At 35.1% G+C, this 20272-nt stretch overlaps 2 protein-coding genes across 7 annotated transcripts in view; one reads left to right on the top strand and one right to left on the bottom strand.

Moving 5' to 3' along the window:
- The window catches only part of RNaseX25 (Ribonuclease X25), a 36661-nt gene extending 34800 nt beyond the window's left edge, over nt 1-1861 (top strand). For all 3 annotated transcript variants that reach the window (XM_089253506.1, XM_089253505.1, XM_089253507.1), the window contains exon 9: nt 1666-1861. In XM_089253506.1, the coding sequence (XP_089109632.1) occupies nt 1666-1830 (165 nt within the window). In that variant the 3' untranslated portion in view covers nt 1831-1861. The remainder of the gene's footprint in view (nt 1-1665) is intronic.
- Nucleotides 1862-2911: 1050 nt separating this feature from the next.
- The window catches only part of LOC149065434 (alpha-(1,6)-fucosyltransferase-like), a 45486-nt gene continuing 28125 nt past the window's right edge, over nt 2912-20272 (bottom strand). For 3 of the 4 annotated variants that reach the window (XM_089253503.1, XM_089253504.1, XM_089253501.1), the window contains exons 7-10: nt 17201-17438; nt 13544-13720; nt 12453-12603; nt 3081-3836 (exon numbers count right to left, since the gene is read on the bottom strand). In XM_089253503.1, the coding sequence (XP_089109629.1) occupies nt 3513-3836; nt 12453-12603; nt 13544-13720; nt 17201-17438 (890 nt within the window). In that variant the 3' untranslated portion in view covers nt 3081-3512. Of the gene's footprint in view, nt 3837-12452; nt 12604-13543; nt 13721-17200; nt 17439-20272 lie in introns of all 4 variants that reach the window. The other variant, XM_089253502.1, reaches the window with a different exon arrangement.

Genomic DNA, 20272 nt, shown 5'->3' with positions numbered 1-20272 from the left:
TTTTCAAATTATATAATAGGAGCACTCTATAATCAGGTAAAAGTGGTCCCTTTTTTAGCAGCTTAATTTAAGTATAAAATTCTTTGTTATAAAATAATGTTGAGCCACCACTAGGTCTGCCAATATTAGAATGTCCGTACACAGGTTGATCAATTGCTTCAAATTTTGTACTGGGTTTGGGGATGTTTGCTCTATCTTTTGGCAACACAGAATGTGTCAATTGTATGCAAGTTAGGCCAAAACAAGGGTAAAATTATTTTATTAGCTATGCCTTCTATATTATAAAAGGCAATTTTAGAGGTTATTATATTTTGAGAGATTGATTTAACAAATTTGGAAGGGCAATTGCAGACCCAGTGGTGGGTACATCAAGATCAACAAGGTTATTATTAGTACAGCCAGTTTCGGGACAGTTTCCTAAATTGTTAAACACCATTACATCTGACAATAGAGAGAGAGAGAGTTTAATTTTATATCAAATGTAAATTTCACCCCATCAATGGATAAACTTGAGGCACCCAAGTTTCTAGAAATCAGGTTGTTTCGACAAGAGTAGTTTTTAGCATTGACCAGTTTCCTTGAGAGCTGATCATTGTAAACATTGATGGTTGGTGGCCAGCTCTTCAAGCCGTTTTTCTGTACTTTCACATCTTGCATTCAGATCCATCAATTTCATGTCAATGCGATCCAGCCTTTCTTTCATGGATCAACCTTTTTCAGTGTTTTGGAAAATCAGATCCTTGATCTCTGTGATACAGCTATTTCGTTATCGTCTGCCAGGTGTGGATATAAATCTTGTGGGCAAGAAATAATTCTTGGGCTGTTGTTAGAGTTCGATGAGTTGCTGATTGGTGATTTTTGTAGCTTGTTTCTTGGTCTAAAAATATCAAAATACAGGCCCTTCTCATCAGTAGGAGTTGGTTGCATGTGGACAAGCTCATAGGTTACACCATTTGTCCCTCTAATGGCTCCTGCAAAGCTATTTTGAAATTTCTCAACATTTAACAAAAGCTCAATGAGAGACATGTAAAAATTCAGGGGTAAATGCGAATGATAAAAATTTAATTAAAATTCAAACTTGAAACTACTTTGCATGTTAAAAAAATATTTCAGACAGCAGAGCTCTGAAGAAACGTGGCCTGACCAGGTGAGATCAGTGTTGCCACCCATCTGTACTTATGTATACCATACTACTCCAACTAGTGTTGTTCCTAATTCAGCAGCTTAATTTATCACAGACTGGAACCACCAAGACCCTTCTTCAAACTTAAATTACTTGCATTCATGCGGTAAATGAAACATTGTGTCTTGGGGGGGGGGGGGGCAATATAAGTTTTTCTGATTAAATTTGCAAAAATTTTATCTCAGATTATTTGGAACCTCAAACTTTGAGAGTCTACTAAGTAATGTTTTTATCAAACATGACATTGCGAAACCGTGTTAAATTGTAAAATAATTCCAACTTTTTTATATAAAAAAGAGCCACCCTCTCTCAAAAATGAATATGGATAAATTTAAGATTGATAAAAGAGAGAGATTGGTTATATGCTACTTAATTCAGAATATAAGATATCATATAGTCTGTTTATATGCTGGCATTTAGTATTAAATATTTTTTTGTTTTTAGGCATTAGATTAATTTATATTTTCTGTTTCACTTTCTAGGAATACGATTATTCAATTTTAGACACTGTTTATGTATGCATGGACAAAAACTTTGAGCCTATTGATTGTGATATCAGTGAAGAAGCATCATGTAAAGAAACTTATATTTTGTACCTTCCATTACATAGTCATCAGCCCACATGCCCAAGATTTACAGAACTTTGACTGTATTAAAATTATTAAACTTGGCTGGTTAGCTATTGTTTTTTTTGCATAGAAAAGAATGCATATAAAGGTGTGATGAAGAAAAATATTTTCCATGAAATTTAAATAAGATGATTATTATTAATAATAGCCATTCTCAAACCCTCTACATTCATGGTACACTCGGAAATTTTAAAATATCTTCTGGCTTCTCTGCCGATGTTGAGACTGCATCCTAAAGTGATATAACACATTTATTGGTAAATTACTACTTCTGATATAATTTTTCCTCAAAATACTTCACTGTACCCCTGATCAATCTCACCACGCTCCAGGGTGCTTCAGAACACCATTTGACAATCACTACACAAAAACTTGTATATCTTTATCTGAAACATTAAATAGAGGTAGATAAAATTTTTTCAGGGGAAATGTATAGTATGAACTATAAAAACTTCATTATTAGAAAGTTAAACTGTTTTAAAATAATAGCAAAGCATCAGAACTTTCGGAAAATCATTTCTACTCAAAAAGAGAATGTTGATGAATATTTTATAACAAACATATACATTCAAGATTTTTGAAACTTTGACTTCAAATTTAATAGCTAAATGTTTTGATAAACATTATTTTTTACTTCCTGAATTTATAATTTTCAAATGTTAATACAACTTTTTTTTTCTAGCAACAAGAAATTTGTATCAATAATATAATCTAGAATTATAGCGTTCCAATACATATCTAACCCTTGTATTTTTTGTTGTGATTGGATTTTCAATTTGCCAAATAAGATCATGAAGAACTAGAACCATAATCAGGGTTGTAGTGTGCCTTCTCAGGGCTCCAGGGCAGACTTGAAAAGCTTATTATTATGCAAAACAAATGTAAACTTTTGTGGGGGGGCCCCCCCCCCCTTTTGCTCTGTGCCCCAGTTGTCCCAGCCTAGTTACGGCCCTGACCATAATTATTTAGTATGTCAGATGCAAAGAACAAAAAGAAAAAAATCATCTATCGTATCACTGACCAAAACAATAGCCATCATATTTGTTTTGCAACGACTAAAGTTAGAGCAGGAAATTAGTAATGAAGTTTCAAACAGGTAACAACTAATTTTTATTTCCCTCATTTAACTGAACTGGCTGACCCTTGCTTCAGTTAGGCGAGTTAAGAGAAATTCTACTACATACTATGTCAAAGGATTAATACCAAGTTCAACAAAAAAAAAAAACCCCATAAATTTATCAGTAATTTAGCAAACATACTAAAAAATTAGAATGCACACAAACTTTATTCCTGATATAAAAAAATATATTTCACATGTTAATAAAATCTAAAACACATGACAAAATTTGTTTCCAATAACTTAAAAGTATGACGACTGCATTACAATGCATTTTTTTTTTCAATTTACATATACACAGTTTTTTAACCTTCCATTGAGCATGCCTGATCTAGTTGATACACATCACATTTTTTTCTGAATTCATCTTCTGATACTGGTAAAAAAGGCACAAAAATGTGTTTTCGTTTTTAATCTTTTACCTATATCTTTGAAATAAAATATGTTTTTTTACATTAATAATATGTTGCACTTATGAAGTATTTTCTAAAAACAAAAGAATAGATGCTGTGATCATTTCAATACACTGTACCTGCTTTTGTTACATCAGAAACTGTGTCCGAAGGAAGGTTATTGAATTATTTCAAGAGTTTTCATCCACTTCAGAGTATGTAGGAAAATCAACAATGTCAATTCTTTCCACAGTTTTATAAGAAGGATATAATCCACTTTTTTTAGTCCTCCGATTCACTCCCTTGGAGAAACCATCCCAGTGGTTTCCAGCGATACCAATGATATCACCTTTTACCAATTCAATCTCATGAGCTGAACTTGGAGTGTGATTGTACACAACAATTTGATTATGATCATTTTGTCCACCAAAGTAAAAGATGTCATCCAAGGAATGAAAATTGAAAGATGCATCTGGATGATAATCTTGCATAATTTCATACGCAAGGCGACATACCTATAATAAGAATTTTTTTTTTTAATTTTCCATTTTGTAAAAGAATGTACTCCAACCTCTGCAAAAGTTATGAGGTATAAAGTGGAGGGAAATTTTTTTTATCTTATTCAAATCAGTCAACACTCATTATAACGATTGGTAGGATGCGTCCCAAATGTCTATACATATAACAACTATTCTCTACATATTTTCCTTTTTATAAAACAACCACTCGAAGTAACATTTGTTTTTGATAAAACAATGGAGAGTCATTATAATAAGCATCAACTGTATTAAATTTCTGCTTTATTAACCCTCCAGCCACAGGCAACATGAATATTGTATGCTTCACATATTCTATTAAATTTTGTGGGATATGTTATTACCATGTTCTATATACATAATGGATAAAAATAGCCCATGATTTTGCACAGAAAAATTCAAAAACCGCCCGCGGTTGGAGGGTTAATATACCATGCAAAATGAGTTTTCTGAGGAAAGGACACAAAGTTCAAAAAAGTTGTTTATATTAAACAAACTTCTTATCTGTGTGCTCTTAAAAAAGCCTTAAATTTCTAAAGCAATAAAAGAGCAAAAAATGGTTTTAGAAATTCACATATCAGCTATGATCTCATTATTTAAGCTAGTTTAACTGTATATGAAGTTCTCATGCACCCAGGGGTGTATGAAAGACCTACCTTTCAGAGGAGGCGGGGGAAGGGGGGGGGCACAAATTCGCGGATAGATGTTTGAGGAGGGGGCCTAATAGAAAATATGAATTGGAAAAATAGTTTTGTACAACAAAGCAGGGTTAAGTTGAAATGTACCGCGAGTCATTCAGGTGGTCTGAAAGTGTGCCACGAGCCGTTTGAGTAATCTGGAAATGTGTCGCAAGTCACTTGGATGATACTAAAATAATCTATAAAAAATACATTGAGCCACTTAAAGTGTTAATGTATCGCAGACCATTAAGTGATCTGTGCGCTGTGAGCCACTCAAGTGATCTTGAAACGTGCCACTCAAATGATCTGTAAATGTGCCTCCAGTCACTTACAGTATAATCTGCAACTGAACTACATGCCACTCAAGTGAACTGGGGGTTTGCTGCAGGTTGCTCAAGTGATTTGGAAATGTGCTTGGGGTCATTTAGCTGATCTGGATATATGCTGTTGGCAGCTTGAATGATCTGCGAATGTGCCGCAAGCCACTGAAGTAATCTGGAAATGTGTCCCACTTAAATGATTTGATGATCTTTGTGGGCCACTTGTGTGGTTTTGTTATTCGTCCTGGGCCACGTGAGATAACTCTAAGGGTCATGGGTTAGCGTGTTTGTTTTAAGGCATACTAGGTTCAAGCGTATGCTATTGACAACCTGGATGTCTATTTTTTTTTAAAGACGCCTACCCTCGTCTGTGAAAAAAAAAAGACATTCATGAGCATATGCAGGCCATTATAATCATTGTATTCTTTGAATGTAATGTAACTGCAGGAGATGTTACATTAAGGGTGTTCAACATTGAGTAGAGTGTGGGCCATTTCATCGATTTTGAAATGTGTCGTGGGTCATTTAAGCTGACCTGGGTCAGTTGAGTACTCTGGAATTGCGCCACGGTGATCAGTAAATTTTCCGCGGGTCACCTAAATGATCTGGGAATGTGTCGCAGCACACTGAAAGAATGTGGAACTGTGGCGCAGGTTGTTGAGTGACCTTTAAAAGTTTCATAGGTCAATTGAGTGCTCTGGAACTGTGCCATGGTGATCTAAATATGCTGCAAAATATTTAATGATCAGGGAATGTGCCGCAGGTCACTTGAATGATGAGTAAATGTGCTGTGGGTCACTTGAATGACATGTAAATGTACCTCGGGTCACTTGAGTGGTCTGGAACTATGCTGTGAGTCACTTAAGTGTTGGTGAACAGTGTCCCAGGTCACTCGAGTGATCTAGGAATGTGCCACAGCTCACTTAAGTGAAGTGGAACAGCAGCTTGGGTAACTTGAGTAATCTGTAACTGTGCTGTGGTGATCTGGAAAATGTGATGCCACTTGAATGACTTGAAACTGTGCTGCAGGATTTCTTGAACGATCTGGAAGCATATCACTTAGTTCATTTTTTCCAAATTAGGTTTGAAAATGTGGGCCACAACAGATGACTCTGGGGCCACATTCAAACTGTGGGCAATGGGGGTTAAGCATGCATGCGCTACATTTCTATGGCATCTAGACAGTTTTTTTTCCTTTCTTCGAAAAGCGAGGGGGGGGGTTGATTAATTTCTTTTTTGTTTTGCCATTTGCATTGTTTTTGATCCCACATTCTGTGAAAATAAAAGATTTTTTAAATTCATTAGAGAGAAAGAGAGAGAGAGAACTTGAGTTTCTTGAAATATCAGTAGATAATACTATAATTAAAATATATAGGGTGTGAATCTCAATGACACAACATTTTTAAATGCCACAATAATTTGGGAATTACATTTTTTCTCTCCTATTTTTTGTCGGTGGTGTTCCTGTTTTTCCTACTTTTTTTTTTTAAATTTTCACTTCTACGCCTGGGATGGGAAGTTCCCTGAATTATGGGGATAGTAGCCAATAGTTTCAAGTGTAAGGGTTGTTTGTAGACAGCAAGATTACAGCTCAAGGTCAAAGCATTACGAGAGAGAGAGTTAGGGTTTTGGAGGGACCTGGTATAACGGAGCCACCTGTTGTCAAAAAAGCAATCTCCACAAACAACAACAAGTTTAGAGGGGGAATGGGTGGTTGAGGATGAAGTAGAGTGGGGGAATAGGGGGTGTAATTATCAGCAATTCTATGATTGGGGAATAGGGTGTGTAGGGATTTTCAGGGTTTCAAGCACTGTTGTCTTCCTGGGGGGAAGATTAGCAACGTTCGAGATGTTTTTCGTCAAAAGTTTCCTGGTCAGGTAATCCTGTGGGTAGGAATGAATCAGGTAGGAGCATATATTAGTGAGTCTCTGTCAGCTTACTGGGACTCACTATTATCTGCTCAAAAAAGGGGAGGGGGGTTCCAGATGTGTCAGTGATTCCAGCACTGCCAATGGGGAGTAGCAGTAGGACCCACCAATTCAACTTAGCCTGAAGGACATTTGCTCCTCACTTTGGGTCATGTTTTTGGAGCTCTCTACATTCACTGATAGGTGGCTTCGTAGAGATGGGATTCACCTGAATAGGAGGGGGAGTCTGGGAGGTTTACGATGGGCTTAGGTTAGGTTTTTTTACTCCCAGACCACATAGATGGAAATGCAGGTTAGTTAATGACAATAACAACAGTATAGACAGGGAATCACACACCTCTGATTTGGATGGCTTCTCAATTCATCTTATATCACAGGGCAAATTAAAATGTGTGCTAATAAATGCCTTTTAATAAAAACTTTTTTAGAAGCTATGATTGTTGTGGTGGGCCTAGACCCTGCAGTCATAACAGAATCTTGGGCAAACAATAAGGGTGAATATTTCTTACGCATCTCAAGATACAATACTTTTTTAACAAATAAATCTGATAGGAAAGGGGGTGGAGACTTGATTTATGTTGAAATCATGTTTGAAGCCTAGAGAGTGTAACGTACAGAAAAGTGATATTGAAACTACACGGATTGATCTTGAACACAAAAAGTGTCATAAGCTTTATTGCAAGAGTTAGCTATAACCCACCGAATCGGGATCCAAACGACAACCCTAAGTTTCATGAAGAAATTTTGTATATGTGTAAACATAAGAAGGTAGTAATATTAGGGGATTTTAATTATCCGGGTATCGATTGGGTGAACCAATCAGCTAGGGATGAATATGAGAGAGATTTTTTTAAGTCAGTGCTTGATAATTTTCTGTATCAGCAGGTATCAAAAGCTACTAGGGGTACATCTATTGTATTGACTTGATTCTCACTAGTTCCGAGGATTTTGTTGAACATGTTTTGGTTTTGGACATGTTATGAGAAAACTTTTCTTCTAGTGATCATAGGGTTATTAACTTTTTTGTAGCTTCGTTACAAATTCAAGAATCAAATTGAAGCAATGAAAAAAATATTATTCAACTCAATTTTCAAACTGCGCTACCCCATCTGAACGTTGGAAATTAATAAACACAATACTTGAATCTGGTAATAAAAAAAATCATACACTGCCTTCCGATACTAATTTACAATTGCTAACAAATAATTTTAATTTCCACTTTATAAATATTTCACAACAAAATCATGCACATGATGATAGTTTTGAGCAATTCATTACTCACAGTCAGTGATAAATCCATTTTTCTAGCTCCCACTGACAGTAATGAAATCCACAGAATAACAAAATCACTCAAAGACAATGCCTCTTGTTACAATACTTTAAGTACAAAAATTCTCAAAAGTCTTCCTGCATGCATGTTTCAACTACTGGCAGATCTAATTAATGATTGCATTGAAAGAGAATTTTCTGAATCACTTAAATCAGCTATTGTTATTCCTATTTTTAAAAGCGGTGACCCAAATAACAATAGCAACTACAGGCCTATCTCAATATTATCACCTATCTCGAAACTAATTGAAACACTAATTAAAGACAGGATTTATTCCTTTTTAAATAACAATAAATTCTTTTCTAATAATCAGCATGGTTTTCTCTCTAATAGAAACATAGAATCTGCTCTTTTAAACCTTTCTAAATACATCTACAGGAATATTGATCAATCAGAAATGCAATAGGCATTTTTCTTGACATAAGAAAAGCATTTGACAGTGTAAATCATAAAATATTGTTATCAAAACTATTCCTATGGAATAAGGGGCAATGCTTTCGATTTTCTCAAATCTTATCTCACCAACAGAACTCAAAAAGTCAAATGCAATAATTATTTAAGTAATGCCATGGAGATAATCAGAGGAGTCCCACAAGGATCTAATTTAAGACCATTATTATTTATAATTTTTATCAATGATCTCTGTAATATGAATATTAAAGGTAAAATTATCACATTTGCTGATGATACTGTAATATTTTACTCATAAAATGACCTACCAACGATATAAATACTGCCCTAACAATAGTTCATAATTGGTTCATTGCTAATGATCTCCTAGTCAATGTCTCCAAAAGTAAATTTATCAACTTTGTTTTACAAAATATTCCACCTATTGCCTACGACATAATTTTGCATGAACCAATTTGTACTATTTATAATTCATGTAACTGTCAACGTCTAGAGCAAATATCCACCATAAAATACCTTGGTATTTATATTGATCAAAATTTAAAATGGCTCTTGCATTGTAATTATTTAAAAGCAAAACTCTCTCTGTTTCATTATTTACGAATTGTACAACCTGAAACCATATGTAAACCAATCTTTTTTGTTAACGCATTATCAGGATATGATTGAAGTGTTTAGAATTTTCAATGGAATGGATTAAATGAAGCATGAGTTATTCAGAGATGCAATTGACGCGCTGTAACACGTCAAATACCCGGAATTCTGGAAAAGGACGCATAAAAATTTTGTTCACGCATCCTCCAGGATGCATTCTTTCCTAGTTTTAAGAAGAGGAAAAACCTTAACCAACTTTTTTCCCTTTCTTTTTTTCTTCTTTTTATAGTGTATCATTATCGCACGACCTTGAAAAACTGGTTTTACTACTTTGTACACTGTATTGTATTGCAGGGGTGGGAAGTGACAAAGTCCATTGCGGAGCAGTTTTGGAGCAGCAAATTCAGGATTCAGAGCAGTTTTGGAGCAGCAAAATATAGGATTCTGAGCAGATATTTATAAATTGGAGCAGTGAAATTAACAAGAATATTTTCGTTAACCTTCACCCCTTTTCAAAATAAAACAACTGCACTGTCTTTTGCTATGAACCATCTTTTCATCAGCTTGTTTTTTGTTTTTGGTGTTTCAGGCTTTTGACACCTTGTTTGAAAGAGCGGCTGTCATAAAATTTTTCACATCAGTCTATTTAAGATGATTTTTGCTTACAGAGGGCACTATTTGCTGTCTTTAACAGCAGCACTTCAAATGAGCTAAACTTTTTGTATAAGTTTTCAAGTTTTTTATACTCGGAAAGAAATTGTTGCAAAATGGGGGAGAATTTCGGAAGAATCAACACGATGTTTGGCGATTTAATGCTCGTTATTCAGACACTGCCGAATAACGAGCATTAAATCGCCAAAGTTTCTAAATTAACATTCGTAATTCGGCTGACATGCGTTTTTTACTCCCGGAATGAAATTTTTTTCATGAAACATCAGGATTTGACGCAATGACGATCGGCTACAGTAATTTCTGCTGCTTCCAGTGGCGACTTTTTTTTAAAAATGGACACTGACTCTCATTTACGCTTTAAAGCTGAAAGACATTGCAAACCATCTTCAGTTCCGCGATCACGGATAATATCGAGGTTTCGCGATGGAAAGCCCGATGAGGGGCCGATAGTACAATAGTAATTCCATTGTACTTAAGTACAGGGAAGAAAACACGCTCTTCTCGGAAAGAATCGTTTCGTGACTAGCAGGAACAAAAACATTTTTGACGTCCTTTCCGAAATTCCGGATATACTGCAGCAAAATTTGCTATTTGGTGCAGAAAACTACGAAAATACACTATTGAAGCAGGATGGCGCAAGATGTTAGTTTTGGCGCAGTACGGCGCAGAGTTCCCACCCCTCTGTATTGATATACACGCGGGTTGTTGAAGAATAAGATGGCGTATATCTAGTTGCTTCCCTGAATGAGGTACAGAACCTATGTACAGAAGTTTCAAATTTTGGATTTTTTATTACCCTTTTTTTTTCTCCTCCTGGTTATATACGGGAAGTTATGGTACTTTTGCGGCTATCGGCCGGCATTCAAAGACAGTGTCTCTACAGCGTAAATTCATCTTGTTCCTACAATATTGTGAATGAGAGTTTTTTTTTTTAAAATCGTAAAGGATTGGAACGCCCGTTCAAATTGTAAAACTTTCCTCATATCATGAAGAAAACCTGACCTTGAATATCCACAGTTTTGTCATCTGCTGCTATGCAGTAGTCACCATTTCGCATCGCTAAAATCACGGGTGTGTAAGCAGAATCGGCTTTTGGAGGAGCACAAGGATCTAATTCTTCACAGACAGTATAAAAGAAATTATTTTATTCCACTATTTTAATTCTCTACAAAAATATTTTTAATTTTTATCTCCGTGTGGGGGGGGGGGCCTTATAACCCCCCCCCCCCCCCAAATTTTGCTTTTGGTGAAAATCCATGTTTGGAACTTGCGATTGTGCAATGGTAATCGGCTAAAAATATGATTTTCTAAAGATTTCAAATTTTGCGTTCGCTATTCCTTTGAAAAAACTTCTGGTTGATACAGCGATCACACAGACCTACAACACAAATATGCATACATCAAACTTCAAATGCACGCATTACCAATTTGGAGGATAGATGTAGGGCCGCAACTGGGAGGGACAGGCGGCCCTAGTTTCCTGGAGTCTGGACTAGAGGGGGGCACCAAATTCACCCTTTATAACTGCTTCTTCTACATTACATGAGTGCCAACATGTGTCTTGCCCATTTGAGAAAGTATCTAATTGCAGCGCTAGATAGATGGCACCATCTACTGAACACAAAACACGCCAAATGCTGGGCATGCACACATAAGTACACCACTAAGTTTCTCAAACACAAATCTGACATAGCTCCCATATTCAGGTGTTAAAATAGGTGGCAGTTAAATGGTGACAGATCAGAATGGTGGACCAGCATATAGGGAAGGAAAATAAAATCATTCTACCAGGAAAACCAAAGTATGAATAGGGAATGAGAAGATAAGTGTCAGAGAGGAGAAAGAGAATCTAATTTGCTTTGAATTTGATCAGAAGATATTGAAAGTGCTAAGATTTTTTTTACAAAATCAATCAGAATGCATTGATTATTAGTAAATATATAAATGTGTACCTTCAACTGTTAAGAGTCTCAACGAAGAAATATAAGCAGGTGATCAAAGACCTGGGGCATGCTGGAAGAAAATCCATAGAGATACCAGTGAATTATGGGAGAGGGGGCATAATTTTTTTTAAGATAAATTTTTTTTGAGAGGGACCCACTTTCACTCAAAAAGAACCCAGATTTTTCAAAGGACCCAGGTAAATTAAAGTCCAGTCGCATCTCTGGTTATTAATACACTGTCAATCAATTGCTTCGACTAGAGAACACTGGTATTGATTTGTAAGGGATAATTCTATGTTGTGGTGTCGTAGGGAGTTTTTCTCTGATAGGGTTGTGAATAAATGGAATAACTTACCTCTGGGGGGGGGGGGGGTCCTGAAGTCTAACACAATTGACATGTTTAAAAAGAAATACGATAAACATATTGGGATAAATCTCAAGAAGCTATCCATACTTAGATGTGACAACCATAATTTTTTATGGCAGTATATTTATTTTTCATAATTAGTGGTTTTTTATCGCTCTTATTAATTTGCTGTGTTTTTGATATAGTTTAGATATGTATCCAACATCCATATTTTTTATGAGCATCTTTTTTTCAGCCACCTTGTTGGGCATTTTGTCTGTTGTGGTATTTGTATTTGAAAAAATAAAATGCATCTGATTAATAGAGGAAGGAAAAATTCGATCACTCAAAAGGTTAGAAATTATAATTACCTGAGAAGAGAAGGTGCACACAATATAATCACATTTTGATAGCATGTGAATATCTATGATCACACCTTTCAAAGATTCTGTGGAATATCGGCTAGAGACAGCTGCAGTTTTGGCTACAGCAGCATCTCCATAAAACACATGTTTTGGATACCTGTAATGGAAAACAAAATGTACATAAGCAAACATGGGCGGCGATATGGGGGGCGCCATGGGGGACATTGCCCCCCCTCCCCAGCGTCAAAGGTGGAGTCGACTAATCTAATTGTATATGTGTATATATGAATTAACATCATCGTGCCTCCCCAGCAAAATAATGTCCATTCCCCCCCAGACTTTCAAGTCTATCTCCGCCTATGCTTACAAATTACACCATTGTGTAAATAAAACACATAAGCTGTGTAGAAAATCTATATCCTTCCAAGCGTAGGAGTTATAAGACTTTAGGAGAAGCTATCATAAAGGATCATATTTAAAATTATATAAGTGGTACTGAGTAAGACAATTTTTTTATCAGCCCAATATATTAAGAAAAAGAACTTGTTTTTTTTCTGGATATTATGCGGATTTGAACTTGGAAACAAGTCTTCTGGTCTGACTTGGGTTGATGCTGAAAATGAATAAAAACATTATTTTCAAAGGTTCAATAAAACCTGTTAGAGTATTTTTAATGTTATCCTTAGTTTCCTATGGTTGAGATTGTTTATAGACCACCATCATCAACAAAGAATAAAGAAATTCAGTAATTGCTATTCTAAATATTATTCTAGACGTTTTTCACAGAATAACGTCCAATTAGTTTGGACTAACAAGGTTCTGTGTATCCTCTCATTATTACTGTTGACCCCAGAGAATATTTATGTTCACTTTTATACCAAAAATCAATCTGCCCAACTTCACAAACTTCAGAAAGTAAACTACAGCTAACACATATTCTTCAACCATATCCAACTTTAACAATGTTTAATTAATAAAGTAGCTTATTACATTGTGGTAATAAGCTACTTCACTCCCTTGTGACAGGTATCAAACATACATCTCATATGATTACTGATTTTTTCCCTATTTAAAAAAAATATATAAGAAAAACTCACTTTTTTCTACTTTCAGTCAAAAGATTGGGGTCATCTGTAGCCAAGTATATCCTCCTAGTTATCCCAGGATTTATTACTTCTAACTGCTGATAGTATTCTTCGGCATATTCCATATATTCCTCAATACTATGAAAGGCTGCTTCTGTTCCAATTTTGTCTGTCCGTCGGACATGAATCCTTTGACCAATAATTTTGAAACTTCAATAATTTTACAATGTATATATATATACAAGATTAAAAAAATTATATATTAGAGCCTTAATTAATGGGGGGGGGAGTGAGTTCAGATTCACCTTGATAATGAGATCCTTGACTGATAAAGAGGTTTTGGAGAGGTTTTTGATCCACAAAAATGTTAAAAATAAAAGCTTGTAGAAAGTCAATTTCTCAGTAAAGTTTCTAAAGTCAAGGTCTCAGCCAATCAGGTAACTTTATAAACAAATAAAAACTGAACTTCGATACATAATGATAATGGTAAAAATTATACTAAAAATATTTTTAAATCACCAGTTGAACTGGTTTCCTTATTTGCCATGTGCCGCATTACACCAGTGAAAGTTATAGGTGACCATTCAATCTTGGTCTGGCCACGTGTCTTAATTAACAGAGGTTTACTTAATCAAAGTTATACTATACTGTGGAGAGAGAGGATAAAATATAAATTTGTTCAAAGTTTCTACAAATTGTTTTGATTCAGCGAAAGTGAATATCATTTTTCTACTTCTTTGTTTCACCAAACATTGCATGTATATAAATTTTAAATCGTCTTAAAAAAAATCTGTATTTATTTCTACTTTTTATTGGTTGGAGGAAATCATCATTTGTTATAGGTTAGTATGACAATGAAGCCAAGGTCATTCATACTCTGATAAAAATAAGATTGTTAAGTAAAACTGAATTACATGTAACTTGGTATACAGGTAGGTGTGTGACAAGATGAGCAAAATTTTTAAACAAATTTTGACTTGATGAACTAATCTAATCTAATCTTGCAATACGAAAAAAATATGTATACCAAAACCTCCTAGAGGGAGACTAGTCTATGAAAGACTTTGTGTATCTGTGCTATCTGTCTACCATCACATGATCGCAACTAAGCATATGGCTCTCATTTTTTCACTGCAGGCAAGGCTGTCTAAATGAGTTCAGGATCCAGGCCCAAACATTTTTTGGGGTTTCATATATTATTTACACTGCTGGCCACCCAAATTGCAACACCAAGAAAGACAAGAGATATCGCAACAATATTTATTTTGTAGATAACATGTTGACCAAGCATCAAATGATTAAATTTATAGACTTCTGTGAAGTGTGGTTCCTGCCAAAATCAGTAGCCATAGTAGCCGCCATTGTTGGAGATCACCGCTGCCACACGCCTCGGCATTGATTCAAAGAGACTTTGGATGTGTTCTTGGGGTACAGCAGACCAAGCAGCTTTCACGCGTTGCCAAAGTTGATCTGGTGTGGCAGCTGGGGATGTAATCTGGGTCAATCGTTGAGCAACCATGGACCACATGTTTTCTATTGGCGAAAGATCCGGAGAGCGAGCTGGCCAGGGAAGCAATTCAATCTGGCGATTGACGAAGAACCTTTGGACAATGCGTGCCACGTGTGGTCGCGCATTATCCTGTTGAAATATGGCTGTGGGCAAGCCCTGAAGGTAAGGAAGGACAACTGGCTCCAACACCTCGGAGATGTAGCGCTGGCTTTTTAAAGTACCGGCAATGCGTACTAGAGGGGTGCAAGAGTGATATCCAATACCGCCCCATATCATAATACCCGGTGCAGGACCAGTGTGGCGGTGCATAACGCAGCTGTTCAGCATCCTCTCTCCACGGTGTCTCCAGACTCGAATCCGACCAGCGTGGTGTTGCAGACAGAAGCGTGACTCGTCAGTAAAGACAATTTCATTCCATTGTGCCGTCCACATCCTTCTTTCATCGCACCATTGGCGGCGAAGACGTCTGTGGTTCTGCTTCAAGGGTAGATGAAGTAATGGACGTCTTGCGGACAGACCACTCTGCTGTAAATGGCGTCGAATGGTACGCGCAGACACTGGATGATGCGGTACAGACTGAATGTGCTGTGCTATGGTTCGTGATGTGGCTGAGCGATCCGTCACTGCCATACGCACAATACGCCTGTCATCACGTGAAGTGGTGCACTGAGGTGGATGCGATTGAACACGTCGGTCCGTCGTACCCTCCTGCATCCAACGATCACATATCCGCATTACAGTTGTTTGGTTTCGTCCAACACGACTACCGATTTCCCTGAAAGATAATCCACAATCTCGGTAGGCCACTATCCTTCCTCTGTCGAACTCGGATACTTGATCAAAAGATGATCGCTGTTTTCTACGAGGCATAATTGATAGTTTTTTTGAAAAAACCACAAGAAAAACACAATTGCCGTACTTCAAATCGTCGAAATCTCCAAGCCTTAAATAGCGCTTTGAAGTGGTGCCACAGGCGCGCGTGATGTGCGTCTGCGCTGAAATTCTAATCATTTGCATATCTCACCTCCGCTAATGCATGTTGTAAATTTCATATTATTTGCATGCTTCCTTCAGGGTGTTGCATTTACGGTGGCCAGCAGTGTAGATGAAGGTCAAAATTAATGGGGCTCTTTTTGCCCATTCGTTAAGACACCATTAATTATGGGAATGGCATTTATAGCACAAGCCAATGAAAGATTGCCTCACCTTGTTGTGTGTTAATGCAAGTAAGGATTTCAAAGCGAAAATTAATCATGATCTCCCATTAACACCTGGAGTCTACAAGATACACGTGCGGACAAGTCTTCAGGTATATCAGTACTATAATAAGATCTGTAGTTACAAGAATTAAAGAACATGAAAGACAACAGATTGAGACAAACAGAGAAGTCAGAGGTGGCACCAAAACCACATAATTAAATTATTAAATTTAGTGAAACCAAGGTCATAGTATATGTTGAATATTATTTTCCAGACATCTTCAAAGAAGCCACAAATACAATAACAGCTGCGACAGGAGATAAGAGACAATGAAATTAAGTTGATCTTTGATTCCTGCTCTCAAAGAAGCTCTCCCTTCCACATCCAGCTACAAAATTACAGCAGCAACCAATTAGGTAAAACTTGATTTGAACCCTTTAAGTGGTTTTAAAATTTTTCTGATCCTCATTATAACTGCCACAGTGGAAATCACTAAACCTTTTGGAGATTGCCACCTTTTTTTTACAACAACAACACTTTATCAGTGAGAAATATAAAATACAGAGAAAGAGGGAAAAAATCACCAAGAAGCCAAATTCCCTTTAATGGCAATCACAAATTATAATTTTGTATGAATCATGTATAAGCAAATAAATAAATAGAAAGATAAATAAATTAATACAACTCGTATATGCAGAAAAAAAACTAAATACAGTATGATATTTCAAGATTGCAGAAATATAGCGGATCAAGTTGGGCAAGATATCTCGTCATTGCCTCTGCAAAGGATAATTAGTAATGGACATAATCTATGGAAATTTGGTTCTTTTTTTTGTGCAATGGTCAAACTAATAGAAATTTTGATTGCTATCACTAATGAATAAAACATTGATGTTGTTGAGCACAATTTCATAAAAATTATGATTTTAAAGAAAGCAAAAGTTCTATTAATAACTTACCCTACAATTGGGTGTTTTAATCCAAATTTTTCCTCGACTTTTTTTAGTGTCTGTTTCATAGTATCTTGAGGCCTTAGCAAATATTTCAGGAACTGATTGATCCACCAAACAATAGGGTTGCCATGCAGACGTAGTATCCTATCTGATAAATCTCTTGGTATAGCTAATGGTAAGAAAGGTGGCCTAGGTTGAACATTGTCGATGATTGGGAGATCTAAAACCTGAGTATCTTCAGTACCTAAAAATATTGTAGATTGTGCATTGCTGTTAGTTTAGAAAAATGTCTTTTTTAAAAAATTAAAAATATACATTTTCATTTTTCTTAAAAATTGAAAAATAAAATAAGAATTAAAAACTATGGTTTAAAACTAAGACATTCTTGCATTACAGAAATAATGTTTCATATCAAAAAGTTTGTGCAATATTATGAAAATACCATGATAAATTTTGAAAAAATATGCAAATTATTATTATTTTCTGTCAACTACTGTCTTTCTTTGATTTAAGGCTGAGAAAGTAAAGAAAAACTAAAATTCAAAGTAAAAAATAATTTTTTACTAGCATTGTACGATGCCCGGATTCAATCTCAAATAAATTATGGCCCCATAGCATGGGGAGGAGATTATATCACAAACATTAAAGAAATTTTACGAATACAAAATAAATTTATCAAAATTTTATCTAATGTTAAAGGAAGTATAACTATGACTAACTACATAAACCTTAACATCTTATCTGTCACACATATTTTTATACTACTCATTTATATTTTTATAAAATCTGCATTGCCATTCACAAAAATCGAGTTCAGTGCAATAAACGCAATGTTATTAATCCCAGAATGAATCAAATTTTAGTTGTTGCAAAACTGAATAAAATTATTTATATAAAAACTTAATTTACTTAGCTCCAAAGCAATACAAAAATACTCCAAAGCAATAAAAATGAATACTCCTTTAAAAAATTGTCGAAAAAATTTGTACTTTCCATTACTAATATTGAACAATATTTTCAAAATGCAGTATCTAATGTCTTGTTTATTTCTCATCTATTTTTCACTCTAATTCTGAGATAACACTATAATGACTGATATTATATTTTATTAAAACTGACAGTGTTGTTTGCCACATAATAAGATGAATGATAATAATAAAAAAATAAATACAGTAGAAGCTCTCGCAACTGACACCCATTGGACTAAAAATTTTGCCCGCTAGTGGAGAGTGTCTGCTAATGAGCAGATATGATGTACAGTGGAACCTTGTTTAAACGACTTTCACATTTATAGGGTGTTTGATTTCATTTACCATCGGTTCCTATAAATTTTAATGTTAAAATGTATATATTACTGCAGGGTAAGACGATTTAAATCACTTGATTTTTTATGCTCTATTTTTAGATTCTGTGCATGGAAAACATTGCAGAAAAATATAGGGAGCTAAACTGCACTATTTTCAATGCATTGCAATGTAGCACTAGCATTAGGGTTCCCATCATTAAAAAACAGGAATAATTTTCTGTATGAAGCCTTGCCCTAATTGCTGATTCAAAATAATAATAGATGTTTTACCAACTTAGATATCATTGGGCTTTTGACTTTACTTTTCGTATTAAAATTTTGAGTTTGCTCGTTTTTTTACCAAAACTCATTAAATCTGCAAAAAAATAAAAATGTGTGTAAACTATTAAGTAATATCATACGAGTCAGAAACACATCCACCAATTGTGCAAGAAACAATCTTGCCAGTTGAATTTGTTTTATTTAGTTGATGCTGAATGGCCCTTTGGTTGTACATCGAGTGAATGTAGATGTCTGCACCAAATGTATGATACTGAGTTGCCACCACTCATTCACTTTAATGATGGAAGGAGTTCATGAATAAAATCACTTTCCTCTACAAAAAAAAAATGTTAGTCCATGAAGTTGGGATCAATGATATTTCATGTTACATAAACACAGATTTTTGGTGTTCGTATTTTTTGCTTATTCATTAATGTTTGTAGTATCATTGACATATTGAATGCGTATTCATTAATTGTGTTTGTAGTTCATTCATTAATGCTTAGTTAAATTTGAAGAATTAGGAGAAAAAAGTAGTTAGATGATATGAAAATATGCATTCTTAATGATTAACACGTTTTATGTCATACCATGTATTACTGTGTATAAAAGTGAACACTAAAGCAGTTGTTATGCAGAATCTCCAATTGTCTGGATAAAGAAAAGTTTGATTGAAATTTACGTATAGAAATATTTATAACCTTTCTTCTCTCATTAAACCAATCAATTATTTTTACCCTTACATGATACGTGCAATATACAAATTTTGCAATAAAAATTAAATTATACTAAAATATGTGTGAAGAAGATAAAACAAAAACTATTATCAGTCTTGTAATTTTGGCTTCTTCACATGTATCAACATGTGCAAACAAAACCAGCATTACCATTCGGAACAACCATCCTGGACTATAATTATGTTCAGTTAATCAAGTAATTAATTGATGATCTATCATATTTACCAGCATGAGCTTGGGATGATACATAATCACAGTTGAATATGATAAATTCTTGACTTATGAACAAAAATTAATAAATTAGAGTTTGGGGAAAAAAATTACGAGTTTGCCTTATTTCACTGTCTGCTAATGGGGAGTGAAAGCCCTATTCCACAGTACCGGGGATCAGAAAAGTGTCAGTTACAGAAGATTCCACACAACTGTATAATTTTAAAAAAAGCGAAGAAAACTAGGTTAAATCATCCAACTATCCTAGGTTAAATATATTTTTAGAAATTAGTGAAAGTTAAAAATCACATAATCACAACTAACATCACAAACCATTTAATGTAAAGTTCAGTGATTAAAAAGTAAATGTACCATCACAGATGATCATCAAATGAGAGTTTGAAGGCTACAGGGATACTAGCTAGTTCCCTGGCATTAGCACAGCTTATCTAACATGGAGTCACATACCAGTGTATTATGAGAGAATTTGCTTTTGGTGTGAATAAGGATTATAATGAGACAACACCAATATGATAAAGGTAGTGGAAATCGTATAAACTCAAG

This window comes from Pholcus phalangioides, unplaced genomic scaffold (assembly GCF_987345545.1).
Source record: "Pholcus phalangioides strain wild (caught in Gottingen) unplaced genomic scaffold, Ppha-v1.0 ptg000039l_1, whole genome shotgun sequence".
Lineage (NCBI taxonomy): Eukaryota > Metazoa > Arthropoda > Arachnida > Araneae > Pholcidae > Pholcus > Pholcus phalangioides.
This window is presented reverse-complemented; position numbering and strand designations above follow the sequence as displayed.